The sequence below is a fragment of the Sinohyriopsis cumingii genome, chromosome 4 (assembly GCF_028554795.1).
Source record: "Sinohyriopsis cumingii isolate HCF-2022 chromosome 4, ASM2855479v2, whole genome shotgun sequence".
In the NCBI taxonomy this organism is placed as follows: domain Eukaryota; kingdom Metazoa; phylum Mollusca; class Bivalvia; order Unionida; family Unionidae; genus Sinohyriopsis; species Sinohyriopsis cumingii.
Window position 1 is genome coordinate 24,696,652 of NC_142964.1, and position 24,741 is coordinate 24,721,392.

At 36.7% G+C, this 24,741-nt stretch overlaps 1 protein-coding gene across 2 annotated transcripts in view; it reads right to left on the minus strand.

Moving 5' to 3' along the window:
- The window catches only part of LOC149800820 (junction-mediating and -regulatory protein-like), a 99,101-nt gene that overhangs the window by 71,783 nt on the left and 2,577 nt on the right, over nucleotides 1–24,741 (minus strand). For both annotated transcript variants that reach the window (XM_089954816.1, XM_089954815.1), the window contains exons 2-3: nucleotides 17,937–18,811; nucleotides 10,753–10,834 (exon numbers count right to left, since the gene is read on the minus strand). In XM_089954816.1, coding sequence (XP_089810942.1) covers nucleotides 10,753–10,834; nucleotides 17,937–18,783 — 929 coding nt within the window. In that variant the 5' untranslated portion in view covers nucleotides 18,784–18,811. The remainder of the gene's footprint in view (nucleotides 1–10,752; nucleotides 10,835–17,936; nucleotides 18,812–24,741) is intronic.

Consider the following 24,741-nt stretch of genomic DNA (forward strand, 5'->3'; position numbering starts at 1 on the left):
AAGTACAGTATATACCTATATCATTAGCATTATGCTATAAACAAGCACAGTATATACCTATATCATTAGCATTATGGTATAAACATGTACAGTATATACTTATATCATTAGCATTATGCTATAAACAAGTACAGTATATAAGTACAGTATATACCTATATCATTAGCATTATGATATAAACAAGTACAGTATATACCTATATCACTGGCATTATGGTATAAACAAGTACAGTATATACCTATATCATTAGCATTATGCTATAAACAAGTACAGTATATACCTATATCATTAGCATTATGATATAAACAAGTACAGTATATACCTATATCATTAGCATTATGCTATAAACAAGTAAAGCATATACATATATCATTAACATTATGCTATATTACAACCTTCTCTTATGATTAACAAATAAGCAAATAATGCATGTATAATACTGACACCTGAAATCATGAAGCATCAATTCAAGGTAGACATTAGAAATAGAGTGTTGTTTCATAAATACCTTGGCCAATGCTAATTTTTTAATCTAGTGATGATTTACAACAGCGAATGCTCTCTCCTGTTAAAATTCACTCCAAAAACATCACATCTCTCATGTGACTATATCTTTGAAAAATTACACTACCAGTATTCCCATGCCATGGGGAAATCACTTACATGTCATAAAGTCTAAATGAAGTAACTGGAATCTTACATGTTTTATGCTAAATTTGTATCACTGAGACACTGAATTAAGTTACATAAACACACAAGTTATTTTTACTTCTAGTGGCAAAAAGAGCAACTAACAAGGCAGTAGTGTCATTGATATAAATATGGTATAATACCAAGGCAGTGATATCACTATAAATATGGTATACCGCCAAGGCAGTGGTCTCAATAGTATAAATAGGGTATACCATCAAGGTAGAGGTATCATTAGCATAAATAGGGTATATCACCAAGGCAGAGGTATCATTAGCATAAATAGGGTATACCGCTAAGGCTGAGGGATCATTAGTATAAATAGGGTATACCGCCAAGGCTGAGGGATCATTATTATAAATAGGGTATACCACCAAGGCAGAGGTATCATTAGCATAAATAGGGTATACCACCAAGGCAGAGGTATCATTAGCATAAATAGGGTAAACCACCAAGGCAGAAGTATCATTAGCATAAATAGGGTAAACCACCAAGGCAGAGGTATCATTAGCATAAATAGGGTATACCACCAAGGCAGAGGTATCATTAGCATAAATAGGGTAAACCACCAAGGCAGAGGTATCATTAGCTTAAATAGGGTATACCACCAAGGCAGAGGTATCATTAGCATAAATAGGGTATACCACCAAGGCAGAGGTATCATTAGCATAAATAGGGTATACCACCAAGGCAGAGGTATCATTAGCATAAATAGGGTATACCACCAAGGCAGAGGTATCATTAACATAAATAGGGTAAACCACCAAGGCAGGGGTATCGTTGGTATAAACAGGGTATACTGCCAAGGCAGACCCATAGCTGCCAACCCTCCAGGCTCGCAATTAGTGAAAATAGGGATAAAAATTAGTGAATTTTAACATGAATTCATGAAGCGATCTTTGAGTCCAGAAATATTTGTTGGAACAAATGTTTAGCATGGTCTCCAGCTGATAAAGGTAGATTGTGTTCAACAAGAAAACTCCCAAACAATGCTTCTGCACTGGTAGCTTGCAGATCTTCCATCGATGGCTTAAAATATTCCAGAGCTGATTTTCCCAACCTCTATGTGCTTTTTGCTACCCTTGTGCCTCCTCACACCACATCTGCCACCATGCCCAATGCTAAAATTAGTGGCACACTGTGTGAAAAAAGCGTGATGTATATCTGTGTTTGATGGCTGAATGCACAGTCAATTTTTGGTATATTCCAAAATAAACTTCACTTTTTGTGCAATACATTTCTTTTTCCTTGCTGGTGAAGACATTTTCAAGATGCAATGCCAAATGGTAATTCAAATCAGTGTTTGCGGTGCATGCAAAGAGCAAAACTCTGGTTAGGTCCCAGTTTCTCTCAAAAGCATTTGTAAAACTACTCTTATACATACAGATTAAAATACGCTAAAATGCTTGCTGCTGGGCCAACTGTACCAATCAGCTAAAGTTCCACTAATATCGCAACCAGCAGTACTGGACCATTTCGACAACTGCCGATATCATGACTAGCGCTTAATGGGAAATCGTTTATTTTATTAAAGATTTAAAACAATTGAGAATTGGGGAATTCTTGACTTTTTTGCATGCGGCGTGAAATTGTGAATCGCTGAAAAAGTTGTGAAATTCACACCAAAATCATGAGGGTTGGCAGCTTTGCAGAGATATCATTAGTATAAATAGGGTATACCACCAAGGCAGAGGTATCATTAGCATAAATAGGGTATATCACCAAGGCAGAGATATCATTAGTATAAATAGGGTATACCACCAAGGCAGAGGTATCATTAGTATAAATAGGGTATACCACCAAGGCAGAGGTATCATTAGCATAAATAGGGTAAACCACCAAGGCAGAGGTATCATTAGCATAAATAGGGTATACCACCAAGGCAGAGGTATCATTAGTATAAATAGGGTATACCACCAAGGCAGAGGTATCATTAGCATAAATAGGGTATACAGTGTGATCGCAATTTACACGAGGGTTATGTTTTTGAAGTGCACGCATAATTTGAGATTTGCAAAAACTGAGATAATTTTCTCCATATAAATTCAGTATGATAAAATTAGGGAATGCTTCTGCAAAGTAGATTAAAATAAAAAGATAATAAAAGTTTTCATAAAAATCATAGGGAAATGAACTTAAAACATAGGAAATAGACAATAAAAACATGAAATAATGAATTTTAATCAAAAGAACATATGTACGTGTAATTAAAAAATACGAAAGCTGCATTCTACATGTACTTTCACTAAGGTTCAAAGCATGCTTTATCATAGCAGTACTCTGACCAGCTTCATACCTTTTCACTACTTCAAGTTTAACCTCTAAAGAAATAGCCTTCCTTGGTCTCTTCGGACTATCACATTTAGATGCCATCACTAATAACAATCCAAAATTGTACTGTAACAAACAATTTGTACATGTACTTACATATGCAGCATGGAGGCCACAATAAACAGACTGGTGGGGGTGTAAGAGCTTGGCATTATGGGTAATGTATGCCGCCGATGGTGGCACAATCTATATGTATGAGAGTTATCTTAATAGTAGAAATCTTTTCATCATTTTTCCCCATCTTGCGTTTTTTCGAATTCACATGAATTGAGATCGCGTAAATCGCAATCACACTGTAACACCAAGGCAGTGGTATCATTAGCACAAATATGGAATAACACCAAAGCAGTGATACCATTAGTATAAACACAGTATTAACTGATCCTCATTGCTTACTATGGTTCTACAGGTACTGTAAAATTGTCGTGTGCAAAGTACATGTACTACAACCATGCTCGTGCACATGAATTAGAAGTACACATGAAGAATCAGCATATCAGTTATTGCAATCAGATTCTAAATAGCTGATTAATTTATTTTCAGGGTTACATTATGCAAATGCAAAAAAGAAAATAACTGCTTTTCGTCTGATGATGGAGCAATGCAAGCAAACTGTCCTGTAGGGCTAAAATTGCTAATCTTGACAGATAAATAGCCAAGACATGCACATCCATTATGAAAATATTTATTGATTCATGAGTGATTAGCAACGACGACACTCTAAAATATTGTCATTCAAACGGCATGTGTAGATGTAAATGGGGTTTTCTGACTCTGCCTGGATGGGGAACCATTTATTGGCCCCATCAGAATGACTGATACCCGCTTGGAGGGCCCCATTTGTCAAATAGTGACTACTGTCAGTCAGCAGAGGCCAGCTGGTTGGGGAACCCATTCATTTGACTGTTAGCTGCTTGAAAATGTCTGGTTGTTAGGCTAGCTGAAACCCCCCCATCTCCAATGAGGTCAGTTCATAAAAGTGTTTTTACTTTCAGAAGGCGAGGGGAAAACTGGAGTGCAATCAAGTTTGCTTTTGTACAGGAAATCAAAAAAGTTTCGTTTTACTCATTAGTTATACCATATCCATTTAGATATACCCTGGCACATGGGTTCGAGTCTTGGTCTCGGCCAACGTGGTTATGTGACAAAGCTTGCCAGTAGCTTCCCATGGGTCGGTATTTCTTACCAGAGTTTTCCAGGATTATTCCTCCACCAGCTATGCTTGCCACCATGTATAGCCTATCCTGCACTAAGAACTGGTGTTAAACCCACAACAGCAACAAATTATACACAGCAAAAATGCACAAGGACAAAAACACTTATACTTGGCTACTCTTCACAAGACAGAGGAGTGTGGTAAAAGCTGTATAAACTAACATCATATATACTTGCTTTAAGTGATTTTTTAATACTGATAATGGGATTCATACCGAATAGTGGTCATCTTACATTCTTAATGAAAAAAATCCAAGAGCAAAGAAGAGTTGCAGCAAATTACCAGCCACAGCAAATTACCAGCCACAGCAAATTACCAGCCACCAGCCACAGCAAATTACCAGCCACAGCAAATTACCAGCCATAGCAAATTACCAGCCACAGCAAATTACCAGCCATAGCAAATTACCAGCTGCAGTAAAGCTGGTCCTAGTATTGATGCTGCAGAAGACTATCATCACTCCACACCAAAAATACACCAGCTTGAATCTGTATTCTAGATTCTATGAATCCTATGCTTGATGCTAGCCTAGGTTACAGATGGAAAAAAGAAAATCTGTACCTGCCTTAACAAACTGTACTTCGCCACATGGCCACAGATGGAAAAAAGAAAAGCTGTACCTTCCTTACAAACTGTTATTTGACACATGGCCACAGATGGAAAAAGGAAAAGCTGTACCAGCCCTACAAACTGTACTTGGCCACATTGCTACAGCTGGAAAAAGGAAAAGCTGTACCCACCTTGAAAACAGTAATTGCCACATGGCCACAGACGGAAAAAGGAAAAGCTGTACCAGCCCTACAAGCTGTACTTGGCCACATTGCTACAGATGGAAAAAGGAAAAGCTGTACCCAACTTACAAACTCTAATTCACCACATGACCACAGATGGAAAAAGGAAAAGCTGTACCAGCCCTACAAACTGTACTTGGCCACAGATGTAAAAAAGGAAAAGCTGTACCAGCCATACCAACTGTACTTGGCCACAGATGAAAAAAGGAAAAGCTGTACCAGCCCTACAAACTGTACCTGCCCACAGATGGAAAAAGGAAAAGCTATACCAGCCCTACAAACTGTACTTGGCCACAGCTGAAAAAAGGAAAAACTGTACCAGCCTTACAAACTGTACTTGGCCATAGATGAAGAAAGGAAAAGCTGTACTAGACCTACAAACTATACATGGCCACAGATGGAAAAAGGCAAAGCTGTACCAGTCCTACAAATTGTACTTGGCAACAGATGGAAAAAGGAAAAGCTGAACCAGCCCTACAAACTGTACTTGGCCACAGACAGAAAAAGGAAAAGCTGTACTAGACCTACAAACTATACATAGCCACAGATGGAAAAAGGAAAAGCTGTACCAGTCCTACAAATTGTACTTGGCCACAGATGGAAAAAGGAAACACTGTACCAGCCCTACAAACTGTACTTGGTCATAGATGGAAAAAGGAAAAGCTGTACCAGCCCTACAAACTGTATTTGGCCACAGATGGAAAAAGGAAAAGCTGTACCAGCCCTACAAACTGTACTTGAAGCCGAGTTATATGCTGCTCAAATAGCAGCTCAATTCTGATAAACTTAATGAAAATAATGTCACACCATCTACTGGTGATGTAAAGACACAGGCTCAAGAAAATGTCACCATACCTTTGACCAATGCTAACTACTTGAACTACAAGTGTCAAGTACCACCCATTTCATGGATATAGCTGAATTCCAACCACAGTCAGTTATTAATGTGAAAAACAAGGACAGCCCTGGGCCATTATATTCGCTCTTTAGCTGGCATGATGTTCAACACGTTAATATGTTAAGTAAGTACTGCCAGCACCTTGGCAGCTCAACTTTGCTGACCTTGACTTTCCTGTGAAGGTTAGTGACACTGACATGTTTGAGTTCCACAACAAAAGCATCACCTTTGGCTGGAAAAATGATTGTTACCTGCACAGCATGAGCAAGGCAAGTCACGAGATATTCAACAGGTCTGTTATTACTCACTTACAAAACTGTCAGAATGACGTGCAAAAAGATAAATAAGTTAAACTGCTTCATATGGCATTACAACCAATACAACAAAAACATGCATGTTGGCCTCCATGCTTTCAGTTTGGCCATCATACTGGAAGCCCACAATAAAGATTGTTGTAGTACTGGCAAAATGCCACAAGATGTGTCCTTACTGGTGCCAGGCAAGATCATGTTAGCTTTTCAGATCCACCATTGCCATATTTACATCCTGTACACTATTTATACAGATTTCAGGGCAATAAGCCAATAATATATGAACATTCTGTACACTATGCAAATTTCAGGGCACTAAACTACGGATATATGCACACTCTGTACACTATTTGTGCAGATTTCAGGGCACTAAATCACTCATATATATGTACATCTTGTACACAATTTATGCAGATTTCTGGGTATTAAACCACTGATATATACACATCTTGTATACTATCTATGTTGATTTCAGGGTACTAAATGCCTGTCAATCATGAAATCAATGAGGAGGATGGCATATTGGTGCAAGTGCATGACACTGAGAAGGAACACAAACAATTAGTACAAAAGTATTTATGCCTCCTCGAGGTTAACACATACAGGTACACATCTTGAGGTTAACACATAAAGGTACACATCTTGAGGTTAACACATACCAGTTCATACTGAGGTAGAATGATGATGCAAAGCAGACAGATATCAAGCATGAATGGAAAGCAGACAGCTATAAAGCACTATCAAAAAATGAGAAAACAAAATATCTCTGGGACCTCAGCAATAACCTTTCCTTTGGGGTATGTATATCACCCTCTATCGCTCCAATCAATGGCAGAAGAAAAACACATTACATTTGATAAAGATGTCTTCTGCTGCATTGCAGAAGTTAGCCACAAAACCCCCAAACAAACAACTTGTGAACCTAGGAATAGAAAATATGGTACTTGTGACTCTTGGTGAGTATTGGCAGGTATGTTGAAGATAGTGTTATTCCTGAATACAGTGTAATTTCCAGACCTAATAATATAAAGCAAACCAGCGCCTCTTTTGTTATCATCAACATTTCCCCAACACACCACAGAGATACATGTCTTCAGGGAAACTAACCCTCCAGATCAATTAAACTTTCATATTGATCTGTTTGTTAAGGAACTAATTTCTTCTAATAAAACATATTTCTTTGTGAATACTTACCCAGTCATAATACCTTAAGAGAACTACAACTACCTCACAAAACCAGCCCTCCCTGATAAAACTTTATTGCTAAGGGATGAAAGTTTTCTGCCCACCTCGGTGGTGGTTGGGCAGAGTGATCTCACCTTGATATAGGAATTGGTGGCAATACCCTTGAATATCTCAGTTACTACTGGAGTGTAAGGCATGCTCTCTATATGGATATAACTGCAGTGAGGTTGGGAGGGTGTATGTGTATTATGATTGAATAAGTATTTGCAAAGAAACTAATTTTACTAGAAAAAAATATTTTCTTTTTTCAAATTTTACCCAATCATAATACCTTAGGAGAATAGGTAAGAGTTGGAGGGAGGTACATTCCCTTGCCCCAAAGATGAGAACACGGGTCCCCTAAGGTACGTGAGACAACTTCTAGGTAAGCCTTCTCGAGTTGGGGAGATACTTTGGAAATCCAAAAGTCATGAAGCTGTGTATTATGAAGCTGTTGAGCAATCTGGGAAGGTGGCCTGTTGCAATGTGGCTATAGGCCCCAAAAGATCGAGCTGAGCCCTTTGGAATTAAAGATTTCTGAGCTAAAAATTGGAGAGTATGGACTTGGATCTCCATCCCACAGTTCCAGTCAAAGGAGATGCTTGCAGCAAGTGCTCTAACCTCATGAGCCAAAATGCAATTTTATTTCTTTATATGCGAAGCGAATAATCCACTTAATCTAGGATGAAAGGGTCTGTTCTATTAAATCGTCCTGACCCTGTTTGAGAGGTAAAAAAATGGGGTGATCTTTCCTTGACACAATGGCTGTCTTCTCAAGGTAACACTTCAAGGCCCATACTGGATTCTGTAGGTGACCATGAGTGAAAGAGTCCAGAGTAGACAATGATTTCAGTAGAAAGGTCTTTTTGCCCATGGATGGAAGCCTGTTCCAGGTTAATTCTGGCTTTTGCAAGATCTCGTGTGTTGAGAGAACCGCTCTGGTGGCCTAGTTGTTAAAGCGTCTGCCTCGGATGCGGGAGATCGTAGGTTCAATCCCTAGCCGAGTCATACCAAAGACTTATAAAAACGGTACTAACAGCTTCCTCTCTTTGCATTCAGCATTAAGAGGTTAGTGTTAGGACTGGTTGGCATCAGGATATTGTGACTGAGCAGGACATTATGCTACATGTCTGTGACATGATGCCCCTGTGCAAGACATCACTATGAACTGCCACATTGCAAATATCATAACGATATGACTGAACAATTGTTAAAAGCTACGTTAAAAATCCAAATCACAACACAACATGCTGAGAGCATGCTCCTTGCCATGAGTGGAAATAGTAACTGAGATACTGAAGGGTTTTGAATGAATGAATGAATGAATGAATGAATGAATGTGTGTGTGATCTAGATTTTTAATGTAGCTATAACAAATTTTCAGTCATATCACTAAGATGTCTGCAGTGTGGCAGTTTACAGTGATGTCAAGCACTAGGGCATCATGCTGCAGACATGTTGCATAATGTCCCACCCAGTCACATTATCTTGACACCAGGCCGACCAGTCCTAACACTAACCTCTTCATGCTGAGTGCCAAGTGAAGCAGCTGTTAATACCATTTTTAGAAGTCTTTGGTATGACTTGGTCGGGGGTCGAACCCACGACCTCCCGCATCTGAAGCAGATGCTCTAACCACTAGGTTACCAGAGCAGTAATGAATGAATGAATGAATGAATATATGGCTAATTAGTAATGGCTGAATACTATAGTGGCTAATTAGTAATGGCTGAATACTATAGTGGCTAATTAGTAATGGCTGAACACTATAGTGGCTAATTAGTAATGGCTAATTAGTAATCATTGGCTGAACACTATAATGGTCAATATGAGATAAAATGAAGACTAGCTGAAAATTTCCAAAAATTCAAGCTTTAATAAAACATTTTTATAACTCTTCCAGTTTGATTAATAATGACAAAATTTAATATTTCCAAATTCAATGTTCATGTGTTAGCACATTATATGCATTACAATGAATGGCACTACAGTGAAGGTGAGCTGTAAATACATTATAACATTATTCTATTATGGCCTTATCCTGTTCTCCTACCGTGTTATTTGGGTGGGAATAGTGAATGAGCTGAGGGCTAGGACACACTACTCTACTAAACAATACTAAGGAGGAAAAATTACCAAGGGAAAATGTAACAATTGATTCTATCACATGACACAATATAATATCAGCACATGATTATAGTGCCTGCTGGGTCAATCATTCCTACAGTCAGATCAAATACACACTGTCCTAAAAGAGATCACAGTAGTCAGCCAGTCAAAAGTCCTGAATTTATCATGTGATGAACTGACAAATGATGCTTATCACTCTCAGGGGCTAATTTTAAGGCATAAAAGACAGAATTTTTTGTAAATTTCTGTCATAAAGCATTTGCTTGTAGCATTATTTTTTATTCTGAGTATACTGATTATTCATATTTTTTACACTATCACTTTTCAAGAAAGAAAAGAAAGAGTGCATCACTGACCAAGTTATCACAAAAGTTATTTGGTTGATGAACTTGCTAGAAAACAATTCTGCAGAGAAAACACATTTTTCAATTTATATACCCTGAAAGTGATCTCCATTGTTGAGGCTGCATATACTTAACATCTGATTAGTATAAAGTAAATTTATAAATTAATTTGTAAGTATTATGAATCCTATAGTTTGGCAAATTCTTCTGTTCAGTTGTTTCAAAAGAAGATTAGAAAATTATATATTTGAAAGGGAAGTTGCAAAAAGTTTTTAAGGACTTTACCTCTTAAAAATAATTCAATTAATGTAAATAAGTTATTTGTATGGCTGTATCGTTCCTGTACAATCTTTCTATACATGCTGGTAAATAAAGTTCAGTGTATGAGTGCAATGTACCTGATAATCTTTCTATCCATGCAGGTGAATAAAGTGCAGTGTATGACTGCACTGTACCATTACAATCTTTCTTTCCATGCATGCAAATAAAACTCAGTGTATGACTGTAGTGTACCTCTACACTCCTTCTGTCCATGCCGGTAAATAATGTTCAGTGGATGACTATAGTGTACCTGTACAATCTGGCTATCCAGGAAGGTAAATAAATTTCAATGTATGACTGCAGTGTACATGTATAATCTTTCTAACCATATTTGTATATTTTTTCTATCCATGCAGGAAATAAAGTTTAGTGTATGACTGCAGTATAATCTTTCTATCCATGCAGGTGAATAAAGTTCAGTGCATGACTGCATTATACCTGTACAATTTTTCTATCCATGCAAGTAAATAAAGTTAAGCTTATGGCTGTAGTATACCTGTATAATCTTTCTAATCCGCTGATTTGAAATGAAGTCTTCCCAAACTTTTGTCTGTCTTTCTCCATTCTGTCTAGCATATCTGCAAATAGTTATCAATAATATGTCAAAAGTATTAAAATACTCGATCCACTTGCATGCATATGAATTTTCAAAGTCTTGCTTTGGGAAATGTCCCCACAGCACAAACTTTGTGTAATCCCTATAATGCTTAATCAATCAAAATCAGCTATATGGATGGCCACCTTTCTGGACAAAATCTATCTTCTAATGTGTCAGAATAATCAGCATCTTAATGGACTAAAATATCAATCAAGCATGGACCTCTGCATATTTGCATACAGAGTACATGTACATAGATGCACACACAGTAATAAATATTATTTATAAAACAAACACAAAAACAAAAAGAGCACTGTTAATATGTTACAAGTATAGTGACATAATAAAGAGAACATCTTGAAAGTGGATGCTCCAATTAGGTGTGCTGTGTATATTCATTGCAAAAGTGGAACATTTCAGAAGTTTAACTTTAAGTAGTAAATTTGTATTTGTCAACTCACACAGGTATCAACTGAATAAGATTATGTGTGTGTGTGTGGGTGTGTGTGTGTGTGATTAGGATTTTTAATGCAGCTTTAACAATTTTTTCAGTCATATCGCTATGATGTCTGCAGTGTGGTAGTTTATACTATAGTGATGTCTAGCAATGGGGCATCATTCCGCAGACATGTAGCATGATGTCCCACCCAGTCCCATTATCCTAACACCAGGCCGACCAGACCTAACATTAACCTCTTAATGCTGAGCGTCTAGCAAGGCAGCTGTTAGTACCATTTTTGTAAGTCTTTGGTATGACTCAGCCGGGGTTCAAACCCACGACCTCCCACTTCCGAGGCAGACACTATAACCACTAGGCCACCGGAGCGGTTGAATAAGATTATAATTAATTGCATTTATTAATTTTATAGATTATAAGTTTACATTCATATAGGGGTCACGCTACCAGGTAAAGTGGCCGACTAAGTCGCCTAAAAAATTTAAACTTTGCCTTCTTCTGTTAGGAAAGCAAAAACAATTGCCTCTTGTACACTATTTCATTGTAAAATTAGTCTGAAACTGTAAGTGAACCAGTAACGGGGAAATAATGGCAGACATCGCTATGTCTGGGAAGTACCAGTTTATTAGATTGTCTGTTTTCGTAAATCGTCGGACATATATATTCAAAAAAATATACAATTCAAAGAAAGCACAGCCTAGGTATAATGTTATTTAAGATTTAATTTTAAAATGCATTATGTAGGTCTGAAACATATGGGACAATGCTATGTTGTGGAACTGGCGACAAACATTACGGTCAAAGTTGTTTTCTGACTTGACTTGTATTTGTGAAAATAGAGACAAACGCATCGAATTTGATACTCTTTAACCAATGCTTAAAATTACTACAAGTACATAGACAAATAAATAAACCTAAATTTGCAATCCTATCAATGGACTGGTATAAAGAAGCTATAAAAAGCAGTGATTACATAACAAAAAACCCTCCATTTAAATATAGATGCACACACATCTGTGTTGATTCGGTTGAAAAAGAAGAGTTTATTTCATATACTGACTATAAAGTAGCCATGTCTGTAATTTTATGCATTTTAGTGTGTTATGTATGAATAGTTATGGTAATGTTTTATCTGCAACAAAGAAATCAGGACGAACAGTATGAAATGAATACACGTGTGTATTTGCCCTCATGTACATGGTACAGGTGATGTTTCAAATGCGTTCAGAAATATTTGAAAGTGCCATTATTTTAAAAGTTATTATGGGTAGTTGATTAAGCATTTGTACTAACTTGCAATTACAATAATGTAATCTGGTTACTCACATAAAATTTGTTACAATGTAGTTTCTATTATTCTCTGTTAGAGTCATATGGCCAAAATAACTCAGAAAATTTTCTCCTTGAAAATAAAGTATTGTTTAAATCCAATGTTAAATGCAAATATGAATACTGGGAAATACAGAGTACAATTCAAATAAGAGAACACATTATATATATATATATATATATATATATATATATATATATATATATATATATATATATATATATATACATATATATATATATATATAGTGTTTTGCTTCGTGTCCATTTCTCCCTGTTGAGCTCACTTCTCCGTTCTGTCCAAAAGGAGAAAGTCACTTCTCCCTAAAATTCAAGTCTAGTTTGACCCTCTATATAGTATATCCAAAATTAGTGAACATAATATCTGGTAGAGATATCTGAGATCTGAGAGTGGTGAGCATAATATTTGATACCTCTGAGAGTGGTGAGCATAATATCTGATACAGATATCTTAGGTCTGAAAGTGGTGAGCATATTATTTGATACTGATATCTGAGATTGGTGAGCATAATTTTTTATACAGGTATCTGAGATCTGAGAGTTGTGAGCATAATATTTGATACAGATATCTGAAATTTGAAATCGGTAAGCATAATATTTATACACGTATCTGAGAGTGGTGAGCATAATATTTGATACAGGTATCTGAGATTTGAGAGTGGTGAGCATAATATTTGATACAGATTCTGATATTTGAAAGCAGTGAGCATAATACTTGATACAGATATCTAGATTTCAGAGTGGTGAGCACAATAATTGATACAAATGTCAACAAATGGCAATCCTATAAAAAGCAAAATAATATCAGAGAAATATTTTCAAATTTTGGTATTTGATATGTTTGGGCTTGTACAATTAATATATTTTACTAAAAGTTACATAAAATCAGAAATATTTTCATATTTTGGTAAATGAAATGTTTGGGCATGTAAAAAAGGTATATTTCATCAAACGTCAAATAATATTAGAAATATATTTACATATTTTGATGAAAGAAATGTACTAGAAGAAAGATATTTTGCCACAAGTAAGATAATATCAGAGAAATATTTTTATATTTTGGTAAATGAAATGAACAATTTTATGATGAAGGGGCCTGATATGATACAGGTTTTACGGAAGGACTTGATGTAAGAAATGTTTAATAATGGAGGGCTTATCTGAGTAAAGTTTAATGATCAAGCAGCCTGATATGATGCATGTTTTATAGAGGGAATTGATGTAAGAAATGTTTAATAATGGAGATCCTTATCTGAGTAAAGTTTAATGATGGAAGGACTTGATATGATGCAAGTTTTATGGAGGGACTTGATATGATACAAGTTTTATGAAAGGGCCTGATATGATGCAAGTTTTATGAAGGGACTTGATATGATACAAGTTTTATGAAGAGGCCTGATATGATGCAAGTTTTATGGAGGGACCTCATATGATACAAGTTTTATGAAGGGACTTGATATGATACAAGTTTTATGAAGGGACTTGATATGATACAAGTTTTATGAAGAGGCCTGATATGATGCAAGTTTTATGGAGGGACTTCATATGATACAAGTTTTATGAAGGGACTTGATATGATACAAGTTTTATGAAGAGGCCTGATATGATGCAAGTTTTATGGAGGGACTTGATATGATACAAGTTTTATGAAGAGGCCTGATATGATGCAAGTTTTATGGAGGGACTTCATATGATACAAGTTTTATGAAGGGACTTGATATGATACAAGTTTTATGAAGAGGCCTGATATGATGCAAGTTTTATGGAGGGACTTGATATGATACAAGTTTTATGAAGAGGCCTGATATGATGCAAGTTTTATGGAGGGACTTGATATGATGCAAGTTTTATGAAGAGGCCTGATATGATGCAAGTTTTATGGAGGGACTTGATATGATGCAAGTTTTATGAAGAGGCCTGATATGATGCAAGTTTTATGGAGGGAATTGATGTAAGAAATGTTTAATAATGGAGATCCTTATCTGAGTAAAGTTTAATGATGGAGGAACTTGATATGATGCAAGTTTTATGAAGAGGCCTGATATGATGCAAGTTTTATGGAGGGAATTGATGTAAGAAATGTTTAATAATGGAGATCCTTATCTGAGTAAAGTTTAATGATGGAGGGACTTGATATGATGCAAGTTTTATGGAGGGACTTGATATGATGCAAGTTTTATGGAGGGACATGATATGATGCAAGTTTTATGGAGGGAATTGATGTAAGAAATGTTTAATAATGGAGATCCTTATCTGAGTAAAGTTTAATGATGGAGGGACTTGATAGGATGCAAGTTTTATGGAGGGACATGATATGATGTAAGTTTTATGGAAATACTTGATAGGAGTAATACTTTAATGCTTTATGATGGAGGACCTGATCTGAGTAAGTTTACTGATGGAAGGTTTGATATGAGAAAGGTTTTGAAATGAAGGGGTTTGATCTGAGTCAAGTTTAATGAAGAATGGGCCTGATTTGAGTAAAGTTTTATGATTGAGGGCTTGACATGAGTAAAGTATTAAGATGGAAGAGGTTTATCTGAGTACAATTTTATGATAAAGGGGATGATTTGATTAATGTTGTATGATGAAAAGGGGCTGATCTAAGTAATGTTTAATCATGGAGGGCTTGATATGAGTAAAGTGTTAAGATGGCTTTATCTTATTACATTTTCATGATGAAGTGGCATGATAGTATGCAAGTTTTATGGAGGGGCTTGATCAGAGTATTGCTTTATGATGGAGGACTTGATCTGAGTAAAGTTTAATGATGGATTGTTTGAGACAAGTAAGATTTTGAAGTGACGGGGCCTGATATGAGTAATATTTTATGATAAATGGGGTTGATCTGATCAAACTTTTATGATGGAGGGGCCTGATACGAGTATTGTTTTATGATGGAGGGGCCTGATATGAGTTATGTTTTATGATGGATGGGGTTGATCTGATCAAACTCTATGATGGAGGGGCCTGATACGAGTAATGTTTTATGATGGAGGGGCCTGATATGACTAATGTTTAATGATGGAGGGACCTGATATTAGTAATGTTTTATGATGGAGGGGCCTGATATTAGTAATGTTTAATGATGGATGGAGTTGATCTGATCAAGATTTTATGATGGAGAGGCCTGATACGAGTAATGTTTAATGATGGAGGGGCCTGATATTAGTAATGTTTAATGATGGATGGAGTTGATCTGATCAAGATTTTATGATGGAGGGGCCTAATATGAGTAATGTTTTATGATGGAGGGGCCTGATACGAGTAATGTTTAATGATGGAGGGGCCTGATATTAGTAATGTTTTATGATGGAGGGGCATGATATGGGTAATGTTTAATGATGGATGGAGTTGATCTGATCAAGATTTTATGATGGAGCGGCCTGATGTGAGTAATGTTTTATGATGGAGGGGCCTAATATGAGTAATGTTTTATGATGGAAGGGCCTAATATGAGTAATGTTTAATGATGGAGGGGCCTGATATATTAGTAATGTTTTATGATGGAGGGGCCTGATATTAGTAATGTTTGATGATGGATGGAGTTGATCTGATCAAGATTTTATGATGAAGCGGCCTGATGTGAGCAATGTTTTACGATGGAGGGGCCTCATATAAGTAATGTTTTATGATGGAGGGGCCTGATATGGGTAATGTTTAATGATGGATGGAGTTGATCTGATCAAGATTTTATGATGGAGGGGCCTGATGTGAGTAATGTTTTATGATGGAGGGGCCTGATGTGAGTAATGTTTTATGATGGAAGGGCCTAATATGAGTAATGTTTTATGATGGAGGGGCCTGATATGGGTAATGTTTAATGATGATGGAGTTGATCTGATCAAGATTTTATGATGGAGGGGCCTAATATGAGTAATGTTTTATGATGGAAGGGGCCTGATATGAATAATGTTTTATGATGGATGGGCCTGATATGAGTAATGTTTTATGATGGAGGGGCCTGAATTGAGCAACACTTCACAACGGCAGGGGCCTGATCTGAGTAAAACTGTATGAGGGGAGGAGCCTGATATTAGTAACATTTTATGATGGGGCAGCCTGATCTGATTTAATGTAACAGGAATCACAAGAAAAATTTGACTCTACACTCTTTACACTTGCAATACGGTATACAACAGATCATGCAAGTCCTATGTTGACTTGTCTTATAATTGAGATCACCTTATACTGAGGTATATTCTAACAAGGCTTTGTTATGACACTGCATGTAAATACAGAAAGGGGTATTTAATGATGTTAAACCACATTATAATTGGTTCACATGTGTCAGGAAGTTACATTATTTGAAATTAATTGTATCAACATTAAAAAATAAAATAAAACCAAATTCTTTAGTTCAAGGCAGCAGCACCTAATTAAAGGTACTGCTGACTAGCCTAACTAGAGGAGCAGCACACTTAGAGGGGCAGCTGTATCGTATGGAACTTTATAATGAGTAACCACTTTGCCTTGATACAAAGATGTGATCTTGTTATAGCATCTCATAGAGTAACCACTTGACCTTGATGCAAAAATGTGGTCTTGTTATATTATCTCATATAGAGTAACCAGTTTACCTTGATACCAAGATGTAGTCTTGTCATAGTATCTCATATAATCACTTTACCTTGATACAAAGATGTGGTCTTGTTATAGCATCTCATAGAGTAACCACTTTATCTTGATACAAAAATGTGGTCTTGTCATATTATCTCATATAGAGTAACCACTTTACCTTGATACCAAGATGTGGTCTTGTCATAGTATCTGATACAGAGTAATCACTTTATCTTGATACTAAGATGTCGTCTTGTCATAGTATCTCTAAGAGTAACCACTTTACTTGGATGCCAAGATGTGGTCTTGTCATAGTATCTCATATAATCACTTTACCTTGATACAAAGTTGTGGTCTTGTCATAGTATCTCATAGAGTAATCACATTACCTTGATACATGTACAAACTTGCGGTCTTGTCATAGTATCTCATATAATCACTTTACCTTAATACAAAGTTGTGGCCTTGTCATAGTATCACACAGAGTAGCCACTTTACCTTGATACCAAGATGTAGTCTTGTCATAGTATCTCATACAGAGTAATCACTTTACCTTAATACAAAGTTGTAGTCTTGTCATAGTATGTCATATAGAATAACCACTTTACCTTGATACAAATTTGTGGTCTTGTTATATCTTATATAGAGTAACCACTTTACCTTGATACAAAGTTGTGGTCTTGTTACAATATCTCATTAAGAGTAACCACTTTACCTTGATACAAAGATGTGGTCTTGCCATAGTATCTCATATAAAGGTCCTGTATTGCATCGAGGGCATGTTCGTAGTGACCCTGCCACTCAACCAACTGTTCCGCATGTTCACGCTTTATCCGCTCTCCAATATCCGGGTTTTGAAGTTCATTTTTAGCTACCCTCACTCTATTCCCTGCCACTTCACGCAGGTCCAAGAAGGGTTGTAAATGATAATTATACAGCTCAGCTAGAGCTACGTTAATTTTAAACACTGCTTCATCTTCTACTTTATAGACCTGCTCCATTTCCGTCATACTAGTTGCATATTTTCTCTCAAATAAGACATTTTTAAGTTCATCTTCTGCTAAGGCAACAGCCTGCTCATATCCTTGCCTTTTGAGTTCACTGACATTTTCAAAATATTCTTCCATTGAATGCTCTTCAAACATGGTTGACATCAGCAATTTCTCCTTGCATACTTCAAGAGCTATGGAGAAGTATTCTTCTAACTGTCGACAAACTGTTTCAATATTTTCAGGTGTTTCTTCATAGCTGACAAAGGCCCATAATCCTCGAGACTCCACAGGTAATTTTGGAAGAACAGAAGAAAGGCTTGGATGAATCAGGCACAGCATTTCATGAATTCCTCGCAACTCACCAAAACTGAATAACCCTGTACGACTATGATGCTCCTTAGTGTCGCTTGCCACACGACTTCTCAGTCTGCAGGTGACTGCCATTTTTCTCTCAACACAGTTCCATGACACCAAAAACATAAGGTTTGGAGGGATGATGCTGTCAGTAAATGCATCTTTCTTTATGGCCACCCACCCCTCAAGGCTGTCTGGTTGATCTATCGACATCATGAAATTATTTACTGGTCTACGATGACTCCTGCAAATATAAGAAGATCAACAGTGTTATGGATTGTAGTGGTCAAGGTGTGTTAGTCAATTTACTATGAAGCCCAGATACAGTCAAGGAATTTTACTCTTATGGTATAAGTACTTCACTTTAATACACTAGTTCCAGAGTTTGGACCTTAACATCAGGCATGTTGTTTGTAGAATATATCCAATTGGTTTACATAAACCTGGTACTTATGAACCAAGGTTGTTCTTATAATTTCAGCACTGAGAGTCTGATTGGATCCTAATGTTATTTATATTGCACTCTGAGTCCTATCAAACATTATAATGCTGAGAGTCCCATCATGAATCCTAATGCTATTTATATAACACTGATGAGTCCCATCAAGAGTCCTTTTTTTATTTATATAAAACTGACAGCCCCTACAAATGTTTTAATAATACTATTTGTTCAGCACTGAGTCCTGAAAGTCCTAATGTTATTTATAAAGTAGTGAGAATTCCATCATGATTCATCTTATTTATAAAGAACTGCATCAAATCAAGAGTTTTAATGCTATTTATCCAGCACTAAGTTCAATAGTCTCAAAGCCATTTATACAGTACTGAGTCCAATCAAAAGTCCTAAAGCCATTTATACAGTACTACGTCCAATCAAGAGTCCCAAAGCCACTGATACTAAACTGAGTCCAGTCAAGAGTCCTAAAGGTGGCACTCAACAGTTTCATATTTTGCATAGGGTTAGAATTTTAAAGAAAAAGGAATATCCCAGGGTTTCCTCACTGGTTATACGGGCTATTTAAAAAAAAACCTTGTATATCTTAGGTTTAATTCAAAGAACCTTTAATTCCCTTTATTTTGGTGTATGATTGATAGATGTAATATGGGTTATAGAGTATACAGCTTGGCCTTACTCCACATGTGCACCTTTCAAAAATGTGCTAGCTCCACTTGGGCATTTTTCCTTCCTGAACTTCAGAGGTAAATTGTATAAAAAAAAAGAGCCAATAACTTTTCTTACATTTTATATTTGGTAATTCATTCATTGCACTTTCAGAAGATGGTACTGTCTAGTCTGGCAAAATTTATTTTCCCTATTTTAATAGCTGCCCAGGATAGTTTACTTTAGACTAATTCAGGCTGATTTTTTGAAGCACAAGGGAGCAGTCATTAGAGTCAGCAGTGTGCTTAGATCATTTACAATTTCCAGAAGTACAATATCCAATGAAATGTTAGCTACATTATATTAAAGTACTTTTACTGTATAGCAATTTTAATACCAGTCCACACAATTTTAATCATTGTTTGGAGTCAGGGCCTCTCCACATAAGGTCAGTGATAAACCCTGTTCAATGTTTCCTGTATCCTCACAAAGCAAATGAATGCATTGGTCATGTGAAGTAATAATTTCAACAAAAGAACCCCTTGTGCCCCTGTTGCCTAAAAGTAAAAAATAATCTTACAAGTTGCATTTCTTTGATTCTGCTGAGACAACATGTTTCCTGGATCCCTCTACCATTGTTAAATCACTGAATAAATGCAACTCTCATGGTGTTTAATAAAACTAAAATTTACACTAGCAATGACTACAAATGAATCATCATGGCAATTCTGCGTAATTATTTCTCTATGTTGTCATATCTAAAATATATTCTATCTTCAGGATCTCTAACTCCACACCACTCTGGTGGCCTAAAGGTTTGAACGTCTGCCTCGGATGTTGGAGGTCGCAGGTTCAAACCCCTGCTGAACCATGCCAAAGACTTATAAAAATTGTACTAGCAGTTGCCTTGCTTGGTGCTCTGCATTAAGAGGTTAGTGTTAGGACTGGTCGACCTGGTGTCAGGACAATGTGACTGGGTGGAACATGTCTGCAGCATGATGCCCCAGTGCTAGACATCACTGTAAACTGTCACACTGCAGACATCGTAGTGATATGATATTGTTAAAGCTACATTAAAATACCAAATCATATAAACACACACTCTACCTCCAAAATGCAATAACAGTATTTGATATCTCATGTACAATGACAACATAGATTTCACTGTAATGACAATAGATCTCCTGTATATGAATATAGATCTCCCACATAATGACTATCTATGTCCTGTATAATGGCAACAGATCTCCTGTATAATGGCAACAGATCTCCTGTATAATGGCAATAGATCTCCTGTATAATGACTATAGATCTCCTGTATAATGGCAACAGATCTGCTATATAATGGCAATAGATCTCCTGTATAATGACTATAGATCTCCTGTATAATGACTATAGATCTCCTGTATAATGGCAATAGATCTCCTGTATAATGACTATAGATCTCCTGTATAATGAATATAGATCTCCCACATAATGACTATGTCCTGTATAATGGCAACAGATCTGCTATATAATGGCAATAGATCTCCTGTATATGAATATAGATCTCCCACATAATGACTATGTCCTGTATAATGGCAACAGATCTCCTATATAATGAATATAGATCTCCCACATAATGACTATCTATGTCCTGTATAATGGCAATAGATCTCGAGTATAATGACTACAGATCTGTACAATGACTATAGATCTCCTTTACAATGACTATAGATCTCCTGTACAATAAGTATAGATCTTCCACATCATGACTATCTATGTCCTAGTATAATGACTGTAGATCTCCTGTACAATGACTATAGATTTAAGTCCTATATAATGACTATAGAGTGAAGTCCTATATAATGACTATAGAGCGAAGTACTATATAATGACTATATATTGGAGTCCTATATAATGACTACAGAGTGAAGTCCTATATAATGACTACAGAGTGAAGTACTATATAATGACTATATATTGGAGTCCTGTATAATGACTATAGAGGGTTTCATGGTTGCAACGTAGTTACTGATCATAGCTCTTAAAATTACCACCGTTAGTTCCAGTGCACATGCCCACAAAACATTTCCAGTTCTGGATAGTTCAGAATTTTGCACCCTTTTACACTTGGTTAGCAAAACATAAAGTTAATAAAGGAAGGAATCTTAGCTGTACTACAGATCATTATGGTTACACCAATGAATCAATTATATATGTCAAACATCTTTTGTTCATACTAGGAGAATAATTATAGACATTACATCAGACAATTAGATTTGGTGTCCATACTTACATTATATCAGATGATTAAATAATATTTAGTGTCCATACCTAAATGATACCAAATAAACTAAATACACTGTCCATATTTATATTAAACCAGATGGTGCATGCAATAACTTTCAGCATGATTTTTCTTTGCTTATGTTGACAAGTTGTAATAACTCTGAAATGTGCTGGGGTCTTTAAACATTATTTTGGATTTCCACCAGCAAATTCATCTGGAACAGCCATCTTAAAATTAGTTTAATTCTGTTTAACTTTCCTTGCATCAAATATGTCGGTTAAAAAGATTCAATTATTTCACAGATTTTGTCTTATCATTTTGGTTCACCTTTTAAATCAATATTGATCCACATGACTGGATGTAAAATTGCAGACAGTATGATTTAGAAAAGAGACTGTTTGTAACAACATGCTCTTCAAGTCAATAATAAATGGATACTCACAAATATTCATATTTGTTATCTTTATCTATCAGTCACTCTTTCTATCTTAGCACTATTGTATACTCATTTTTAACCAGAAGTATGTTTATGTAATATATGTATGCAAACACACATTCATTCATGCATATACATACCCATGCACCAGATGAAATGAGACAGACAGACAGGCAGACAGGTGAGAGCCACAAATGTCCTATATATGCATAGTGTGTCTAACATTGATATTTCTCCAAACTGTATACTCTAAAATTTCCAACCGTTCAAGGAAATAAAATTAAAATAATCATCAAGGAGACTCATACGTGCATCTGTCTGCTCAAGCATGGATGACATTTTAGATATCATCATCATCATCATCAGTCTCATGACCTAGTGTGGTTGTCGAGACACTGTGCTGCTGAACATCTGACCAGTTCCCTCCACTTGTCTCGATCATGTGCCAATGCCTGTGTCTCTGCAAAACTTTTCCTGGTCCATTCTGTGATGTTGTCAGTCCACTTTTTTCTCTGTCTACCTCTCCTTCTGCCACCCTGGACTCTGCCCTGCAGGACTGTTGTGGATAGAATGTTGGCTCTAGTGACATGGCCATACCATTTCAGCTTTCTCTTTTTGACGGTGGTGAGGAGGTCCTCATATTGGCCTACTTCGCACCTGATGGTGTTACGCACTTCTTCATTTGTGATGTGGTCCATGTTAAGAGATGCCAAGGATGGTTCTGTAGCATCTCATTTCAAGTGACTGGATTCTTGGTTGTAATTCTGCTGTCAGGGTCCAGGCCTCACATGAGTACAAAAAGACTGAGATGACTAGAGCTCACAATAGTCTGATTTTAGTTTTCAGGCAGATATTCTTGTCTCTCCAGATGGGTCTTAGCTTTGACATAGCTTCCATTGTTTGTGCTGCTCTTGACAAAATTTTTGCTCTTGATCCCTCTTCGGTGATTATGGAACCAAGATATTTGAACTGGTTCACTGTTTCCAGTTCATGTTCTCTGACTTTAATCTTGGCTGAGATTTGTTTGCCACTATTTGTCATCAGCTTTGTCTTCTCAGCGCTTATCTCCATGTCAAATCTGGAAGATGTTTCATCCAGGTTCTTCACTAAGGTGGCAAGCTCATCTTTACTGCCTGCCAGCCCATCAATGGAGGTTGGTGATGTTACGCCCTCCAATGCTGACTGTCCCACAGTGGTTTTCCAGGGCTTCACTCATGATGCGCTCTAAGTAGATGTTGAAAAGCATGGGTGACAGGAGACAGCCTTGACGCACTCCCACTGTTGTCTGGAACCAGTCCCCCACAGAACCTTGGGCAATTACTGCATTGGTAGCCTTGGCGTACAGCTGCTTGATGGTATTGAGTAACTTTTGACCCATGTTATACTTCTTCATTGTGACCCACAATGCCTCATGCCACACTCTGTCAAAGGCCTTTTTGAAATCTATGAACACATGATAGATGTCTTGTTGGTGTTGCGATTACTTTTCACACAGAACCCTGAGATTGAATATTTGTTCTGTTGTGCTTCTTCCACTCTGGAACCCGGCCTGTTCTTCAGCGATTATTTCTTCTGCTTGTGATTTCAGTCTGTTCAAGATGATCTTCAGCATTACCTTACTAGCATGGCTGATCAAACTGATAGTTCTGTAATTTTGGCACAGCTGGAGATTGCCTTTTTTGGGAAGTGTTATAATCAGTGACTGGGTCCATTGTGTTGGCCATTCACCTGTCTGCCAGATATTGTTGCAGATTTTTGTTAGTAGCTCTTTCACTGATCCCCCCCCCCATTCTTGATAAGTTCAGCTGGGATGTTGTCTACTCCAGCTGCCTTCCCATTCTTCAGTGCTCTTATTGCTGACTCCACCTCTTCTTTGAGAATGGGGAAGTCATCATCATTTGAGGAGTTTGGATCAAGCACCTCTGGGTCTCCTGTGGACTGATGGTTGTAGAGTTCTTTGCAATACTCAGTCCATCTTTCTGCAATGTCACTCGCTTCTTTGAGGCATTCTCCATTTTTGTCTTGAATGGTACTGACTCTTGGACAAAAGTGCACAGAAATAGAGAGCAGTCTGATAAAGAATAACAGCAAAAAGGGATTCCAAATTGTGAAAGACCTCACCAGACAGAAACAACCAAGAGTCCTAGATATAACTCAAGTTATTTCATGAAAAATATAATGAAATGCAACAGTCTAAATCAATAATAAAAGAACCTTAGGAAGTTAGAATTTGTTTCTCATTGTCATTCAACCTCCAGTAACTGCAATGATTAAAGGTGAAGAACAAAAAACATACTGTCATTATTCTTCAAGCAAGATAAACTGCAATAACAATCATTAAAGTCAGTGATACACTTTCGCACA